At 40.2% G+C, this 20758-nt stretch overlaps 2 protein-coding genes across 2 annotated transcripts in view; one reads left to right on the top strand and one right to left on the bottom strand.

The window, feature by feature from the left end:
* The window catches only part of LOC139746065 (uncharacterized), a 23639-nt gene extending 18287 nt beyond the window's left edge, over positions 1-5352 (top strand). The window contains exons 2-3 of the mRNA XM_071656908.1: positions 2673-2912; positions 3900-5352. Coding sequence (XP_071513009.1) covers positions 2673-2912; positions 3900-4318 — 659 coding nt within the window. The 3' untranslated portion in view covers positions 4319-5352. The remainder of the gene's footprint in view (positions 1-2672; positions 2913-3899) is intronic.
* Positions 1-20758, bottom strand: part of LOC139746063 (uncharacterized) — a 67045-nt gene that overhangs the window by 33714 nt on the left and 12573 nt on the right. The window lies entirely within an intron of this gene.

Below are 20758 nucleotides of genomic sequence, written 5' to 3'. Positions count from 1 at the left end.
GATTTATTAACACGCAATTATTCTGATGCTTTGCAACAAGACTATATAAGTGACGTTATGATTTTTAGATCCAAGATCCTTGTTAGACATGACGGATATCATCAACGATAAGATTTCCAAGGAAATGAAAACCACAAACATATAAAAAAAAGCCAAAAGGTAATGTATTACGAGATTTTTTCTTTTGGCCAAAGAATATTTTATTTCTACTGGGTGAATAAATTGATAAGGGTCTTTATGACCCTTAATATCAATATATCTTAAAAATTTTGCAGAGAAGATATCATGACTAAATAGACAATCTGTGAACGTAATTATTTGACCATTTAACTGAATCATTACTTTTGGAACCCATACTCTTGTTCAGCATGACGAATGACGCTTATGATGACACTTTAAGCAAAGTCAAAATTCTGAAAAGGTTTAACTAAACAGAAAAAGATAATCAAAATACGTATAGATGTAGTAAGGTGGTTGTAGAAGGAGGTGGAAGGACAGACTAGTTCTAAGCGACTCTCACACCAGCAAAACCTAAGCTAATCCTAAACACTCCAGATCACTGTATATCTTTGTGCAAACAACGCAGGGCCTTGACCAGAGATGCCGAGGAGAGAGAGAGAGAGAGAGAGAGAGAGAGAGAGAGAGAGAGAGAGAGAGAGAGAGAGAGAGAGAGAGAGAGAGAGAGAGAGAGAGAGAGAGCCCGCCAGACGACTGTCTGGAGTGTTCGCTTCTAGTTAATCAACTGTTTCAGATCACGTAACTAACTGGAACCAATCAACTAATGGGCTTGCTGACAGGTTGGCAAATTAGTTGATTGCTTGTTTAACTTGCTCAGTAATCACTGGATAGTCAAGCGGATAGGTTGAAAGACTGGATGGCGAACAGGCTGGATACATGACTGTCCTCATGGCATTGTTTTAATGTTAATGTGTTATTGCATTTTTATGTTAATATCACTGATCGTCTCACTTGTTTCCCCAGTGTTCTTTGTGTTCAAATCTGCATTATATATATCGCTCTATGTTTTGTACTCTCGCTCGTTCGCTGAGTCCTCACTGCACCAAAACCACAACTCATTATCATTGTTCACCCGAGATACGAATCGTCAAACACTCTGACTTCATTGTAAACCTGATTGTGATAACCCGAGCTCGTCTTTCCACAATGATTATGTTGTAGTTTAAAGTGATGGAGGAGTGGCAATACATTGCCTGGGAGAGACAATCTAAATAAGGTGTTGAAGGCCAAACACTTGGCTGAGCAGGAGTTTATTTAAGAGTGATTCGATGAACCATTTTATCGCTTAAGCCTCATAAGGGTGAATGTTATTGTGGCGAAAAACAAACAAACAAACAAACGGCTGGATTTATCAATAAACAGCTGCAAAATAGAAAACAATAACCATAAACTCATTTATATCCACGTCGCAAACATTAATAATATAATAAAACCCGTCGTCTGTCGCATGTGAGAGATCCTCTGCTTATATCAGAAAGGAAGAACCTTTTATGTTCGTCATGCCACCACTGTCATCGGACTATTTTCCCATCATGTTAACGTGGGTGTCACCGGACACCACAGGAGGCGTTACTCGCACCAGTGAGCCTCGCGTATCCCTGGTTAAGGTGATACTGGTGAAACATTGTTCGTTAGGATGTGTTAGCCAGAGTGATGATATGAAGCCACAGTCAACGATAGGACTTTAAATCGGCTGATAGTAATCTTTTTTTTGTGGTGGTGGTGGTGGTGTGGGGGGGGGGGATCTTGTTATGCACGTCCCCTGAACACGTCGTGCCCTATCATGAAACGAAATTCCGTTGACGATTATCACACAGAGTATGTAACTGCTTGAGGACAACGATACACTCCTTGGGCATGATGGTTTGGCTCTTTACCTGACCTTAAAGGGCTACGTCAAAGGGCAGGCGACCACACTCAAGGGTCGCACAGTCGTGCTGCGCAAAGGGTGAAGAGAAGTTTGGTCGACGAGAAATGCCACAGAGAAGTTACCAACAGACTAACATACATACGGACGATGGGAAATGCAATATCCTTGCAGTCCTGTGCAAGTGTCGGTATAATCATCACTAAAGACAGTAAAGTAATTCAGAGAAATGGGATTGATTCCTAGATGGTTGCGAGCTTATTCGTGCTTTTTCTATTTACTATGGTAGGTGTTTACTACGGTGGTTGTTTACTGTGGTAGGTGTTTACTACGATGGTTGTTTACTATAATAGGTGTTTAGTACGGTGTTTGTTTACTGTAGCAGGTGTTTAGTACGGTGGTTGTTTACTATGGTAGGTGTTTACTACAGTGGTTGTTTACTATGGTAGGTGTTTACTACGGTGGTTGTTTACTATGGCAGGTGTTTAGTATGGTAGTTGTTAGGAGGTTAGACTAGGGTTCACATCTTATCATTAAATCTTGCACTCCGTCCTGTTGTCATCCCTCACCACCACACGTCTCATCGTCACCAAATGCCTTCGATCATCATCAAATCATTTATAGTTTTCCATATCGTCACTTGTTTTCCATTTAGCTTCTCCTCTGACGTCTCATGACCTTAATTTTTCCTTCGAATCATCCCCCTTGCCATCTAATCATCCTCCTTCTTTTCTAATCATTCCCTTTGCCGTGTAATCAGTTTCTCCTTCCTTGTCACTACCCACAGCAGGGGCTAAGACCATCCTGGCACCGGGGCTGAATGCACGGAGGGACCTGGTTCCTCAGGACGCTCCCGATCCGCTCTACGGTGACACTCAACCCCTGGTGGCTCTACGGCAACAGTACCTGCTGGACCACATGGTGTCGGAGCCCGTGAAGCCCACGGACGCTGACCTGACCAAAAGGGGCGGAGTAACACATGTCACCCTCTCTAACAAGAAGGTCACCTTCAGGAAGGACGTAAAGGGTGAGTAAAAGACACATGGGCCATGTACACTGTGGTCTTAGCATTATCCTCAACACCTTAAGAACGTGTGTGGATTTTACGATTGGTGGTTATACCACGATGATGTTGGCCTTGTTAGTCCTGACGGTTGACAGGAAAAAGCCCAAAATAACCAACTAACCACACGTTAGTGCAACCACATCTTCTGAACATCCTTTGTACTACTTTGCTTGTTAGCCTTCCCTGGGTTGACAAACATACGCAAGTGGTGAGGGCATTGCTTACTAAACAAAATATTGCTGAGTAGGTTTTCAAGGTCAGGTTCCGAGTCTTCGATACATGAAGGTTTAAGTGAAGATGGACACCGAGAGTGCATCCTGCTCTGGGTACAGCGGAAATGATTAGTTGGTTGGTTAATTGGGATTTAGGTTTATTAACTGTCCAGGTCATTAATAAGTTATAACCACCATGAGTAAATTCTACCACTTTCATTTTCTTATTCTTGGTTTTCAGGAGTGAGACCCAAGCGGATCTTTAAGTTGGTCCTCTCAGTGGTGGGTTCTGACCAGGTTGTCACTCATTCATGCATGTGGACACCTCCCCACGGATGGGTTTTTCCTTTAACTATCGTGAGGTGTTCTAGAATAGTTCTGGTCCCATATCTGATCTACGCCTGCGTCACCAATGATAATATGAGATATACTTCTGGTAGAAATCTACTTTGTCTCCTCGGCATCTCGAAGTCCTGATAGAGTTCCATTCCTCTGTCTCTGCTATCAAAGGCGACTGAATGATGTATAACTGTACTTGGACAATCATAAATAGAAGACATCATATATAAACTTATAAGAATGAGTTTTCGTGTAGTGAAGCTTTGCTTGTATACGATATTTTCCTACAACGGAAACATGAAAAAGAGATATAGAACAGATTACTATGAGTTTTAGTTGGAAAGACCCTTGATATAAACCCAACACAAAGACGATACATTAACCTTTCTCCTCACAGGCCAGATGTTCGTTAACGACGTGCCTATGATCCACGCTACCAGCTTCAAGGACGGCACGCAGCTCTACATCCTGCAGGAGATCCTCTTCGACAACCAGCAGAGGGTTAACGTGGCCTTCCAACGCCACCATTCCATACTGGAAGAACTCAGCAAACCCACAGGGCCTCCTCTAGATCTTTCTCCGGTTCTCCCTGTCAACGTGAGGTCGCCAGCGCCACCTCCACCAGGCGTGGTAGGACCTCCAGCTATCCCTAAAGGATCCTCGATCCTTCCCCCAGCGGAACCACCATTCTCCATGTTCTTCAGTCCTCCGGCACCGCCACCATCCTCCATGTTCTTCGGTCCTCCAGCACCGCCACCTAAGGACTCCTTCACCACCGTAGTGTTATCCCAGAGGCAAGGTCAGGTAAGGGGTTAACGTCTGAACCTTGACCCACTCCAGTTGACTCGTGACCTCGGCAACCGCCTTCTATGACCTGGCTCCATTCCCACCAACTGACCTCATGTGACCTCCTGGCCTTCTCTGTCCTTGAAGAAAAGCTTCCCTTCTATTGCACTCATCTCTCCATTTCCATCAACGTGACAAAAAGTCGTCAAACATTTTCACGAGAGTTTAGCCAAGGTTGTTAGTTGTGGACTGAGCATGGATAGCACATATATATTTCTCACAGATTTTCTTTCCTTTTTTTCCTAATTCTCTTCTTTCCTAAATCAATTTGCTATATTTAGTTGGCATCAAATTAATGTAGTTAGCCTTCCTTATTTCATATTTTCGCCTAATGTGGACATCATGTAAATGAGGGGCCACAAACATTTGGCTTTTACACTTTTCACTTATATAAAGACACTAATATATTATTTGTAAATGGTATAACATTAGCTTGACATAAAATTATATATCTACCTAAGGATAGCATAAGTAAATATCAACCTATTTTTTTTTCTTTAGGTTCCACATTTTCCATTTATCATGAGTAGTATTTATAACATTCATAGTTCACATAAATCAAGCGTGGTTAGAATTATGATTATGTTAAATTGCTTCTAACTGCATCTTAGTTTCCAATATGCTTATTACATTCTTCCTAATGACTATATCGTCTACCAGATTCAAACTTATCTGAATCACTTGCTACACTAGCAATTCCTGTACGTAGATTTGGTAAAAAAAAAAAAATGTATAAACTATTTGTGCATGAATTTTTCTACATATACAAACTATAACAGCTTTAAGTAGTCACTCCTAAATAGTTACAGAAAATAAATCTTCAAATATTTTAGTAGTAAAAGCAATCATGTTTTTTATGTAGTATAATATAGATATAAAAGAGTATCTGTAGATGTGGTGTCATTGTACTTGGTAGATCTGTCATCTTTTTAAGCTTGTAACGAGTAGATTAGACTGGATTTCTGTATCAGTAGTAACATTTTAATAAAAGATTTTAATAAAAACTCTTTTACTTCTGTCCTCCCTGACATGACCTTGAAGGTTTGATTATCGAAAAACGACAAGACTTAGAGACAATAAATAAACAATAGAAATGGATACATTAAACTGTCTGCATGTAAGAATGCTTTACAAAACTTCTACAAAATTTGCAGGTAAGTGATTATCCAAGAGGTTACACCACGTTTGAGAAGATGTCTTTGCCAGGGTTGCATCAGTGAGAGCTGTCAAAGAACTTCTCACTGAAAGTAGTCTAACATTATCCAGCTACTGGAAGTAGTGCAGCCTTTAGAAAGGTCCTACGTAACACCAAGACTTTCGTATAAATTGGTCTAACGGTAATTATAAAATATAAATCTGTAAAGTACAAATAGTGATTACACACGTCTCCAGTGGAGCAACATCTTGGAGGCACACTATACGGGTGACGAAAGTAGAGTGAGGGAACACATCTGTGCTGTGGCTACCTGACTTGAGACCTGCGGTGAGGGAGTGGTGTGAGGATCTGCCCAGAATACCTCCGTCATGGTATCAATGATGTAAGATAAAACCAACAGCAGATGGGAGGCAGTAGGTTGGTGGAAGGGGTTGGGGATAGGGGTTGGGGGTGAGTCACGGATCACAGTGTAGGGCGGCCGTCCACAGCTTTGAATTTTCATTTCTTTTTTTCGTTCATTTTTTGATGAACAAGTTTTCTAAAAGGTGACTTTGTTCTCAAACAATGGACACCAGAAAGCCACTCACTATTAGTAACATTTTCACAAGTTTTTTTGTACTTTTGGGTCTGAGGGGAGGAGGGTTAGAGAGGCCATGATAAAAGTGCATCATTTAAACGCTAAGAATGTTGGTAACTGTGAACGGCTCCTACCATAGTATTACCTTCTTGGCTATTTTCATTATGTGTTTGTGTCTGATCCTCAGGCATTACGACTTGTCATAATTTTACACCTATAACTCAAAACACGAAATCTTGTCATTGTCCGTACATGAAAATCGCTGCTTTTTATTTTTCTCCTGTAACAGGAAGGACTAAACAGAGTATTAGTTTCGAAGGAAAACAAGCATTTAGTATTTTAGAAAGTTACTGATATCTAAGCAAACTCTAAATTCACTCCATACTGTTGAAGGTAAACTTCGATATGATATACTTTATCATAAACATAACTGCTCAGCTACCTTATGATTTGCATCATAAATAAAACGAAGGAAAAAAAAATCAGCTCATGCGAACTCACTGTGAACGTGAAAATAAAACAGTTTACCTTAGAACGAATGTTAGCGTTGACATAAATTGCAAGATCATTAAATCAAGTACTGTACCGCAATTTACATCGAATAGTTAAAAGAAAAAAAAAAAAAAAAGACGCAGTTATTCTTATACAACGACAGTTTCTCCTCTTCATGTCAATATTTACTATCAAATATTTGCCCAAAAGTCCTCAGGCTAATACAATGAACATAGATAGATGGATAGACAGATAGATAAATAGACAGATAAATAGACAGAGACGCACATAAAGGCAAAATTACAGCGCATATTTCCCGCATCAGAACGTCGTGACACACGGTTAATATACTGCGTCCTCATGAGTCAGGGAGGAGCAAGGAAATGTGTAAACTCTTCCTGGAAATTCTAGCGATAAAGGAATTTTTGATGACCTAAGAAATTTTTTTTTTTGTAACCACATCCAACGATCATCATTTCATTCAACGTAAGAGTGAAACAGACTGAAAGTGTTTACAAATGATGTGAATATATGGTTTGGGCTGAGATATGAAAGATATATGAAGACCAACACTAATTTTCCTGCCGTGTCACTGAATAATGTGCTAGAGTGTAAAACCCAGATGACATATTTCAGTCGTCTTAAGGTATGTTATACACAGACTGTGCACTTGTTGAACCATAAATACAACAGTACTTTAATAGGCCACATACTGTCCGTAATGAAGGTGTATGTGGTTCCACAATTATCCATATTACTTGAAGATGTTGAAGATACTTCGGTTGGTGGATGTAACTTGAGGCTGATGGTCTTCATGACCCTGGAAGATGACAGGACTAAACCTCAGTCAACCAAGCAAACCGACAACAGAACAATGGCATTGAGTCCCAGGAGCATTTCTCCTCCTCCTTCCTTTCTCTTCGTCCAGTTTTCTCTCCCTCTCCACACTCCAAGCCCTCTAACAAACACTTTCTCAAATTCTTCAGTTCCTTAAACCTTTCCTTCCAATCAACAATCATGAAAGAATTTCGTCGTTTAATTTCCCGCCAGCCATCACACATGAAAAATAACTTGTTATAGGTGAAAATTTTCTCCATTAGATGGACAGCCCATCTGTTCATTGCTTCCTCTTTATTTCTTTTTCCTATATATTTAACTTTTCCGTTGCTCGTGTTTTCTTACCTCTAATATTATCTCTTGCGATAAATATCGTTACTTCACCAACACCAACAATAGTATCCCACACACCTTTCACAACACACACACACACACACACACACACATACATCTATAAAAAGGCTATCTTATCTGTTTACTGTCTGTAGACACTGCAAGGAAGTTACCAGGAGCATGACAATGAATTCCCGCACAGTGCTCGCTGCCGGAGTGTTATATTTTCGGAAAAATGTGTTATTGTTGAGGAAGAAAGAAACTGTGCCGGGAGTACGGAAGGCATGAAGAGTAAAATGGCATTGGCGGGGATGAGTGGTTATACCAATGAGAAACTTCATTCCGTTGCTCTTCAATGTTGTTGTGGTAGCGTCTGCTCAAAGTCAGAATCCAAAGCTCAATGACCAGCTGGTAAGCGTCCACATTCGAACAGTTTTTGGTGCATGTGTTATGTAATTTCCGGCTCTTTACAGGAACTAACAGATGAGGGTCAGTTCACCTAAAGACCCTACTACACTGATAGTCACACATGGGCCAACATGTGTAAGTAAATGCACCCCGGGGAACACACGCCCGACCTTCGCCAGTAATGGTACTAAGATAACATACTTGACTTTCACCAGTAATGGTCAAGTTTCATTTACCTACCGAAATATCTTAACACCTTCTTAAGCTGTTACATCCAATTCTCACACCAAAGACACAGACTACCAGGGCGACCTACGAGTGAGTACCTGCTGCCTGGGATCACTGTACAAGTAGCTGAAGCTTTTGATGACGTGTTGCTACTTTTCGAATAATACGAAATCGATAAACAAATCTGTTAGAGGAAAAGTTTAGTCATTTCACAACTTTCGAAAAACTGAAGTAGTGAAATTACAATGAAAATAAAAGTAAGGGGGAGGGGGGGGGGTGTCCGTGTGTTAAAAGTTTTAGAACATACGTAAAGTTGGAACTATAGGATGATAGGAATAAATGATAAATATGAGTAAATCAAAGATATGCGGAGGGATGCTCTTGATTGCGTTATATCACGAAAAGATCGAGCCAAAAAAAATTGAGCTTGTAATCGACTAAGCTGCAACCCTTGTCACGGAGAGGCCGATCAAGGCGGAAACACAAGACTGGAAGAACTCACCGTGACCCCTTCATGACCTAATCTGGTCCTGTCGTGACCTAATCTTACTTATCTTAACCTCGTTACGGGTCACGCCTCTCAAGGGTCATTCCCTTTCGCGTCTTGACTCAGAGTGAACGAGGAAGCACCACTGTGGAGTTTGATCGTGATGTTGTATATTCTTGTACATCTTTTTTTCAATATTTTCCGGATGACGGAGCAGGAGAGGTTGGTACGGAGGAGACAAAGGTGCACCGGAGGGAAGGGATGGAAAAGATAAAGGCAGGGAAGATGAATAGATGGGAGAGGTGCACAGGAAAGAACAAAGGCAGGAAGGGAGTAATAAAGATTAGACGGAAAACAAAGAATGAGAAGAGACTGAAGGGCAGAGAAAGTAAAGTGGAGAGACAGTGTATGAGAAAAAAAAGGATTCAAATACGAGAAATGAAACAGCATATCAGTATGGGAAAGGGTAAGAAATATAGGAATTTAAAAAGATAAATAAACGGCAAGGGAAAAAATGGATGAATGGAAGAGCGTGAGTAATCATGGTAAACAGAGACAAGAGAGTTGATACTGCGAGGAGAGATGGAAGGAGGGAACGAGAGACAATAGGATGGGGGGAGGATGATCACAGGTGGGGTTGTGGGGGAGGGGGAACAAAACGTATTCTGTCCCTTCCGTGTAGGATACAACCCTCGACTCACAATATGCATGACAGTACAGAATCTCATCTAAAATCTATATCTGAGAGCGAACACCTGATATATATTCATTCAATTCAAGACTTGTCACGAACTACACTCCTCATCGAGGCCAGAACTTCAGTGAAAAACATGTCTAAAGACACAGAGAAGTAAGGAGGAAGAGGCACAGCAGTCTAAGAGGTTTTGAGGAAGTGGCAACTTGCCTTTTTGAAATGGAGTTTAGTCGTAACTGTTACGAAGGAAGAGGATTGAGAGTGCGACTCTGGGAACATATACACAAAGATAATCTAGATTAAAGAAAAAAAAAAAGGGGGGAAAACATCTGTTCACGATTAGAGTGCGAAACATTTTTAGGCAACTTAGTAGATAGGGTCTATTGTTTACAAATACTACACTGGACACTGAAGCAAGTACAAGGGTATTTCATATCTTAAATTTAGTTTATACCGTGTTATCGCAATCGATATTCTTGTTTGCATTTCTCACTGGTTTGAAAATCGTTCTTGTAATATCTAATATGGTATTCTACCCGAATGTTTTCCACTGTAAAAGTAATGAAAAGTTTTAGTACATTCAAAATTATTAATAACTTTCACAATATAGTGTCATTTCCTCAAGAGTATCTATACATACGATAAATCTAATAAACAAGTTTTGCACATTAACCAAAGTCGACAATAGCTGGGTTAACATTAGAGTTTTCATATGAATAATATACTGAGGTCTCCAAAAGTTGATATCAATTTGTTTGTCGGTTTAATGCAACACGGTACAAAGGAATACGTAATTAACATATAATTTAGTATTAAATTTTCTATTTCTAATTCCTGTACATTCCACTGTGAAAAAAGACCTTCGTTCTTCGGTAACAATTCATCAGAATCCGATTGATTCATTGCTAATTTCTACATTTCCAGTTTAGTGTCAGGAGACTCAAACCGTCAATGCCATTCACCCAACACATAGGCTTTGTGTACCTGGACATTTCAGCCTTAGTACACGATATTCAAATTATCTGATCACATTGATCACACGAGTTTTACTGTTAGGGTAAGGCCCTTGGCATTTCTCACCTGTAACTTATACTAAATGGAGCACGAAGAACGTTCACTGCTGGTAATGGACGGGTTTAAACCTTTCATTGGAAGAATGTAACGTGAAGTCTTGATGGAGGCAACAGGGAATCGTGAACAGACGACCCACGGACATGTGGTTTATAACAGACAAACTGAAATTACCGTGGCGGAGCATGCAAATATAGTCACACTTTGAAGACCAAGGGTCAACACTGGAGGCATAAGTATAACCCGATCCTTCTTTTTTCATACATGAATTAACTTGGGTTACATTCTGCTCTGAAACTCTGATAATACATTTTGTTCCCTGCGCCCCATACGTACAGAGTTAAATGGGAGAAGAATGATGATAATGGCTGCTAATAATATATCTTACAATAGAAATGAATAATGATACCAGCTATTGGAAGTGATGATGATACTGATGATGATGATGATGATGATGATGATGATGATGATAATCAAAATAATAATAATAATAATGATAATAATAATAATAATAATAATAATAATAATAATAATAATAAAAATAATAATAATGATAATAATAATAATCATAATAATAATAATGATAATAATAATGGACCAAACACCTATCGGAACACGTAGCATAGCTTGACTGCCTATCGAAACATAAACTTAAAACCCAGGAACAAATAACCTGTAAACCATTCTCTCTCTCTCTCTCTCTCTCTCTCTCAACGAGGTTATCCAGTTCCATCTTATCATGTTCATTAAACGCTTTTTGTCAATAACAATATCATAATGGAAAGGATATGGCCCATCGGTTATGGACGACGCATTATGTTGCTTCCTTTGTGGCGGAGTTTGAAGGCTACCCTCTCTTCACTCACACACACACACACGCACAGGGGCCCCATGTGCGGAGAGAGAGAGAGAGAGAGAGAGAGAGAGAGAGAGAGAGAGAGAGAGAGAGAGAGAGAGAGAGAGAGAGAGAGAGAGAGAAGTACAGAAATAAACAATCGATTATAAAGACGTATGTCAGTTTGCTGAAGGATAACACTAAAACTAGCAGTACCCGACTTCACGGGCAGAATAATATATGGGTCGCGTTTGTGTCATCTCATCACAACCTCTTGGCTGAGACGGTTAGTCAGGTTCCTATCAATCTAGAAATGATAATGTTGGCTTAACACACAAATGACATTCGCCAAAGCACAAACATGAACGCAAAACTTAATTACGGTTCATAAAACTGCGTGACGGTTGGCTGGTTGATATTTGGGCTTTAGGCCTATCAAATACGGGGGAAGGGGGGGGGGGGGTGGTCATTAAGGCCATCAACGTCGAGTTATAACTATCATCGCCCTCGTAATCTTTCAAGACTCACTTCAGGTGTCACAGATAACTGTAAGACTATATATACTTACACTATCTATGTGTCTCATACATGAATACAGATGAACGTATTTATCTACGCATTATAGACAAACCCACTACCCACACGAGAGTATATCTGTGGCCTTTGAAATAACGGTGGAAATTTGCTAATTGACGAGTAAGTATATATGATTTTTCAAGTTTTAGATATGATAAAAAGTTATGCGGATGCTTCTTTATATACTACTGTACGCTTATATAAACATAAGTTTACATACGTATACTTAAATGCACAATAAACAGTAGGTAAGAAAAGTTACATACGTAGTAAAATTTCTCGAAATTATCTTAAAATACCATGGGCGACATTCAAATTAAGAGTGTATGTGGTCTTCGAATTACGTTTAACACCTAAAGGTTTTAAAGATTTGTCGGTGGGTGAATGTAACTTATGTTGACGGCCTTAATGACCCTGGCAGTTGATAAGCCTAAAGCCCAAAGAATCAACCAACCTTAAAATATCTGAGGAAAGTGATTACAGTGACGTTGTTAACCTAAACGACCCCGGCAGCTGATAAGCCTAAAGCTCAAATAACCAACAGCAGGTAAACATGGAAGTGTCCAAAGGGAAACACGTTGCACTTACGACTAGAACACACACACACACACACACACACACACACACACATAAAGTGTCATGAGGTGTACCCAGTCAGATACATAAACGACTCTTGAAACGAAAATACAAACCCATTACACAAGGTTGATGCGTGCAGGAGGGTCAAGGTGATAAAGATGAGTGAAAGTAATGAGCTGAGTCTGCCTGTCCTCGACTGTCTGTGTCACTTTCAATCGCAATGGTAAACTATAAAGAAAATTGGGTTCAAGGATGCGCACTGATCTGAGAGACTGAAAGTGAAGGTATAGCAAGTGGTCGTCAGTGCGTAAAACTCCACATACGATCCTGCATAACCAAACCGCTTTGCTTTTTTTATATCTATCTTGATTATAGCAATCTACAGGAATTATGGTGTTGTGTGGCAACAGATAATTATTTCTACGAAAGGAAACGCCTTGCAGGGTCCAAGTGACGTTGATATATATATATATATATATATATATATATATATATATATATATATATATATATATATATATATATATATATGGTCATTTTCTGAATGTAAATAAATCATAAGCAAAAAAAAAATATTTGTGACTTCCACTTCTGCCCCGTTATATTTCCTTATGTATTTTCATTTTGTGTTTCATATACAGTTAAGTTTTACAATTATCGAACAATATCAATTAATACGCATCATATACACTAGCATTCTGATCCTTCCTTACCGATCAGACACTTTGTCTGTTGAGTAATTAGCATTTAGTAAACACATTAATATTTGTGGATCAAAATTTATTACTCTCTACCCATAGCCATCAATTTCTGATATCTTATTCATTACGACATATTTATAAATAGCACAAATGATAATATGTTCTAAGAGACTTAACGAGTTGGCTAAGAATCGTAGAATATGGGATATGGCTGTTCTACACGACGGCAAAGGGTCATGTATGGCCAAATACTACAGGTCGACACTGACCCACTCAACTCTTGACTGGTCGAGTCCAGACACATGGTGGGTAGCACCATGCGCTTCTGTTGAAAGTTTGGAAGGAGTACGAGGGAGACTTAGGGACGCCAGTGTTTACATGAGAAGGTTACCAGGTGGGTGGTTGGAGGAGGGGGGAAAGGGTGACGGTGGTCGGGAACGGCTAGGGGTGAGGGGTGAGGCGGGCGGCTACAGTGCTCGGGTAGGGGTGAGGCGGGCGGCTACGGTGCTCGGGTAGAAGGTGAGGCGGGCTGATACGGTGCTCGGGTAGAGGGTGAGGCGGGCTGCTACGGTGCTCGGGTAGAGGGTGAGGCGGGCTGCTACAGTGCTCGGGTAGAAGGTGAGGCGAGCTGATACGGTGCTCGGGTAGGGGTGAGGCGGGCTGATACGGTGCTTGGGTAGGGGTGAGGCGGGCTGCTACGGTGCTCGGGTAGAGGGTGAGGCGGGCTGCTACGGTGCTTAGGTAGAGGGTGAGGCGGGCTGCTACGGTGCTCGGGTAGAGGGTGAGGCAGGCTGCTACGGTGCTTGGGTAGGGGTGAGGCGGGCTGCTACGGTGCTCGGGTAGAGGGTGAGGCGGGCTGCTACGGTGCTCGGGTAGAGGGTGAGGCAGGCTGCTACGGTGCTTGGGTAGGGGTGAGGCGGGCTGCTACGGTGCTCGGGTAGAGGGTGAGGCGGGCGGCTACGGTGCTCGGGTAGAGGGTGAGGCGGGCGGCTACGGTGCTCGGGTAGAGGGAAAGTTAAGGTGATGATGTTCAACGGATTATCACTCGCACACCTGGCCCCTAAAATGGAAGATTTATATACTCGTCCTCGCTAATAATTAGTGGAATATTTGGAAGAATGTTGAGAAATAACGAACGGGTCTTCAAAGTATTAATAATCTACTTCAGTTTATCCTGCATGTATATATATGTATACATACCTGGCCTTAAGGGTAGCGTTCCGGTGGACGCGATCCTAAAACGACATATTCAAGTTGCCGATATTTTGAGGGTAGACTCTCGTAACAATCTAAGGGTAGTCACGTTGGCGACATTTTGAGGGATATTATCAGGGTGATTTTTTATTCAAGTGATGTTTCGAGAGTAATGTCAGTAAAATTTCTGGGATAAACTTATTCTGTAAATTTTTATGTACCATGCGAGTGTGTGGATATTCTGAAGCAACCTTCGTCAACATGAGGGATGGATGGCAGTAGGTTGTGGCAGCCTATTGTAAGTTTTTGTTTTTCTGACTAAACGCGAAAAGTAACAGCCATGCTCGACTCTGCATACAAGTCTCACTTGCTATTTCAAAGAATAAATTAACATTGGTAAAACTTGGATGATGTAACATGATTTATCACAGATAAGTTTACTACAGCTGTTCAAGATATGGAATTAATCATGAAACACTGGAAGAGCATGGATCTGACTGGCCCTGACCTGTGGCTGAGCTGTGCTGATGTGCGACTTCTAGCTTTCCACCGTTGATGCCAGTTACTTATTTACATCAACGTCATATTTTTACTTCATTAGTCAAGAAAAACATCTGGGAAAACTTGCTGTCCATCTTATACAGAGCCTGACTCCTTCCCTATCTCATTTCCTGGTGTGCAGAATAACATTATCAAAACAAGCTAAACCTATTGGAGTACTCCCCTCCACTTGTAATATAGAGAACGTATCGTTCACTAAATCCTCCTTTCTGTATTCTCAGAAAAAACATTAAAGATGCTAAAAAGGTTTCATACCATGGTCACTCTCAGTTCCCCTTATATCACGGAAAATCTTGTCGCGAATCAAACTTTTTAGAATTTAAAACTTCATACGTTTGTACTACCATGGAATTAACAAATTATTACGAAGTTGATTATCGAAAGAAATTCTTAAACTTCATTTTTTGTATCGATTATATAATCAGCTCGAACACTTAAGAAGCGTTTAGTGGGTCACGGAGAGCAAGGGACATAAGTGCAGTGTAAACATGTATTGTCTTAGCAAGATGTTGAACACCTGAGCAGGGTCTAGGTTTTTTTTTCGATTGGTGGTTACAATTCTAGGCTGACGGCCTTAATGAGTATAACCAACCAACATGATCTCTGGCTGTAATGTAATATATATATATATATATATATATATATATATATATATATATATATATATATATATATATATATATATATACACAATCACCTCTGGAAAGAGAAAATATTTTGTCTTTCCAGTGGTGACTGTGCATATATCTCTTCACGGTGAAGGTTCTGCATATGTATGTATATATATATATATATATATATATATATGTATATATATATATATATATATATATATATATATATATATCACAAGTGATTTTATAAATGCTGAAAAAACCACATGGAAAAGGAAACATGAGATCCTGAGCGCTCTCGTGTATCGACACATTTTCAGAGGAGGACAGTTACAGACCGATGGTAACGGAGTAAAAGCATGATGGTGCAATTGATAGTTGAGTGTGTATGGTGTCAGAAATATGCAGTTTGTAGCTTCATTATGTAGGTGTAGCTTGACGATAACGACCTTACTGACCCTAGCAATCATTGATAGAACTAAAACACAAACAACTTAATAGGACAATATACATAGAATATATGTGGTTTTTGAATTATAGTCAAAACATGAATACCGTGCTAAAGAATTTTGAACTGGTGATTAGGTGAATGACGCTCTCCCCCTCCCCCCCAAAAAAGAAAGTACGCTAAGGGTTGGTATAGAAATCTTAATTGACTGATTGACAATAGGGCGCTGGGTTGAGCCTCAGGACATATTGCCCTCCTATCTTTCTACATTCTATTTCTCTTTCATTTCTTTTCCTCCATGCCTTCCCATGAATCCTCCAACAAAAGCCTCCCAAATTCTCCCACTCCCAAATCTCGTCCCTCCATTTCAACACTCAGGAAAGATGTTTCACAGGTTTGCTTCCATCCACCTGGACCTGTAGCTACGGAGATGTATACTTACAGTGTGTCAGACATTTTGGTATCATGGGTAATAAGTCTTCAAGTATCTTTGGTCTGTATGAATGTATGCTGTTTGATCTTCTGAGGACCATTACATCGTTTACAATATTTACGTCAGCCAACATTTGAAATAACTTTATTTAATGGAGTCAATATTTGCTTTGAAGCTTCTCACGGAATAACCTTAATCTAAATTATCTAACTTGATAACATCCGAGAACACGTACAACCAAACGTATTCGCAAGGGTGATCCAGGGAACGATTTAAATATTCGGTAAAAATTTACATCCTTTGTGGCAAGGTAGGGTTAAGGGGTCAAAGATAAGTTCTTTGATCTCTGGCGAATTTGTGTATGAACGAACTTGTCGATACGGGTGATTATCCGGTGTGGCAGCCAGTAAAGGTCTTCCGCAATATGGGGTTACTGCGCTTCAAGCTCTGTTGTTCTTGGTTTGTTGAGCATTATGCACGTACCTTAACATCTCATCACATAAAACAAAGTACATTTCTAATACTTAATAATTTACCGATAGGCAATTATCTTTTTTGATGTTATCAAAAATTTTAATGTGCCGTGAAAAAACAACAACACTTATTACAAAAATGAATTTTTTTTTTTTTAAAGCCAGAAAATGTTGGCATCACCACCACCATTATATAACATCACCATCACCACCACCCATCATGTAACATCACCATCATCATATAACATCACCATCACCATATAACATCACCATCACCATATAACATCACCATCATCATATAACATCACCATCACCATATAACATCACCATCACCATATAACATCACCATCACCATATAACATCACCATCACCATATAACATCACCATCATCAAATAACATCACCATCACCATATAACATCACCATATAACATCACCATCACCACCACCCATCATATAACATCACCATTATCATATAACATCACCATCACCATATAACATCACCATCACCAGATAACATCACCATCAGAATATAACACCACCATCATCTTATAACATCACCATCATCATATAACATCACCATCACCATATAACATCACCATCATCATATAACATCACCATCACCATATAACATCACCATCATCATATAACATCACCATCACCATATAACATCACCATCATCATATAACATCACCATCACCATATAACATCACCATCATCATATAAGATCACCATCATCATATAACAGCACCATCATCATATAACATCACCATCACCATATAACATCACCATCATCATATAACATCACCATCACCTTATAACATCACCATCACCATATAACATCATCATCACCATATAACATCACCATCATCATATAACATCACCATCACCATATAACATCACCATCACCATATAACATCACCATCACCATATAACATCACCATCATCATATAACATCACCATCACCATATAACATCACCATCATCATATAACATCACCATCATCATATAACATCACCATCACCTTATAACATCACCATCACCATATAACATCACCATCACCTTATAACATCACCATCACCATATAACATCACCATCATCATATAACATCACCATCACCATATAACATCACCATCACCATATAACATCACCATCATCATATAACATCACCATCACCATATAACATCACCATCACCATATAACATCACCATCATCATATAACATCACCATCACCATATAACATCACCATCATCATATAACATCACCATCATCATATAACATCACCATCACCATATAACATCACCATCACCATATAACATCACCATCATCATATAACATCACCATCACCTTATAACATCACCATCACCATAAAACATCACCATCATCATATAACATCACCATCACCATATAACATCACCATCATCATATAACATCACCATCATCATCCAACATCACCATCACCATATAACATCACCATCATCATACAACATCACCATCACCTTATAACATCACCATCACCATATAACATCACCATCACCATATAACATCACCATCAGCCAACATCAAGCCAGTCAGTCAGGGTGTAGGGGGACCATCACCCACGACCCAGGATCTCTACAGCCAACTTTCGCCACATTTCCTTATCTGGATTATTGCGTTGTGTTTTACGACACCATAAAACTCTGCAGGAAGTTTTACGTCTGTTTAGATAAGTTGCGATCATTATATGCAGGGCTGAAGTTCTTTTGAATAATAATGTACAATTAGAATGTGTTCGCTGATTATTTACAAAAACGTTGTAAACGTTTCATAGCCGTTGTGTTTGCTAATGTCTTGTGTTGTATGAATGACGTTATGCATAATGCAATCACTAATCTATGATTATATTCATCTGTAGTTTACGCTGAGAGAGTTTGACATTCGTGGAGCACCATCTTTGAGACTTGTTTATGTGTATTACGTCTTTACTCCTACATATGTATACACATGTACACTCACACCCCAGCCTAAGCTATGTATCCCTTAATCAACCAACCCCGAGGGCAGGGTGAAAACCTGGGCTGGGTGTGGGCCATCTACCGCGCCTAAGATTATAACAGATGCATGACTGTGCTATCTTATGGTCATTAGCGCTCCGATACACTGTGTGTGTGTGTGTGTGTGTGTGTGTGTGTGTGTGTGTGTGTGTGTGTACATATAACGGAACGTTTCCAGCGTTCCTGGAAACGTTCCGTTACATTCCATTCCATCTTTCTATTAGTAGAGTTTATTGAATAACAATGGTATATGTTAAGACTGGAAACCTGGATTGGAATTAGTAAGGCCTCTCATCAGATGTAAACGTATGGAATTTCAGGCCATCACATGCAGGAAGACCCATGATGTGCACGTTAGGTATTTCTAAATGTTCCCCCAGCTTGTACCCTCACGAGAGGCAAACATCTGAGGTACAGAACAGGGAACGACTGGTCTCCGTCCCACCTGATCCTCAATTCCCTTTCCAACTCCCCAGAGGGGAAGAAATGGGGAAGGAATGGGGTTGGGTGGGAGGACAGAAGTACCTACATGGAGAAGGTGGTCTATAAGAGGTAGTCTGGGGACAGCTAATGTGATGAGAGGCGACACAGTCCGTAATGCGTCTGATAATCTATTTATCCTTACGGGGAAGGTGAGGGTAAGACAGAAGTCGACAGGTTTACAAAGAGCGAGGAAGGTGTTCATATAGATAGGTTGGCATGGCAAAGGTGGAGAGGCGTATGACAGGTTGCAACAAAGTGATAAATGATAACTGAAGCATCGACAAGGTCAGGTAGACAACTGAAAGGATGAAGAGACACTGACAGGGTGAGTAAGGCGCCGATGGGGGTGTGGGAGACGTTGACATGGGAAGGGAGTGTCCTTATACAGTGTCTCCGAAGGTTCATAGTTGTCCTGAATACCAAAACACTTCTTATTCAGATTTTAGGTCAGACTCAGATATATTGCCGCAACAGAGCATTTCGTAAATTGCGAATGTTTTGTGTTGCAACTGTCTCAGTTCAGTGGTACGTAGGTATATAACCAAACAGTTTATTGTGATAGACACAAGGAACAAACTTACTTGAACAAGACAATCAAGGAAGTAAGCAATGGAATATATGGTTTACACTGTATGAAGAGGGGAAAAGGAATCAAGACGTTGGGCGCCGTGATATGAGAGAAAATCGTAGACTTTAAGCGAGACTATGCTAGCCAGCGAATGTTGCTTAAGTAAGGACGAGTCATATCTGTTACGGAACTTACGGGTGGATGGGCGTCGACACGGGCGTTGGTCCTAGCACGTGGCCTTATGGGTGTATCCATGAACATTGGTCTGCGGGCGTGGGTGCCGTAAAGATTACCCAGAGAGTCGTAACCCGATTAGCGTCTCACTCAAAGCTCTAGGATGCTGGCTCCATCATCACTCCTTGTTCGAAGGCATTGGCACATATGACACAGCCCTGGCCTGGAATGTGTGCACTGTTGCATATAATAACTATTGACCTCTGTCTTGCAATTCTTTGACAAGCTGTCTTTTCGTCAATTTTGTTTCAAACACGGGAGGTTAAGACGCGCTGTGTATGCGTATGGAACGACTGTTTCATCAAACATATTAAACCAATGTGCTCTATGTTGTGTGATGACCCACTCATCAGCATCATCTGTAGCTTATAACGTTTACGGAAGCCACAGTGACT

This window comes from Panulirus ornatus, chromosome 63 (assembly GCF_036320965.1).
Source record: "Panulirus ornatus isolate Po-2019 chromosome 63, ASM3632096v1, whole genome shotgun sequence".
NCBI lineage: Eukaryota > Metazoa > Arthropoda > Malacostraca > Decapoda > Palinuridae > Panulirus > Panulirus ornatus.
The sequence above is the reverse complement of the archived record's forward strand: the minus strand, read 5'-3'. Positions and strand labels throughout refer to the sequence as shown.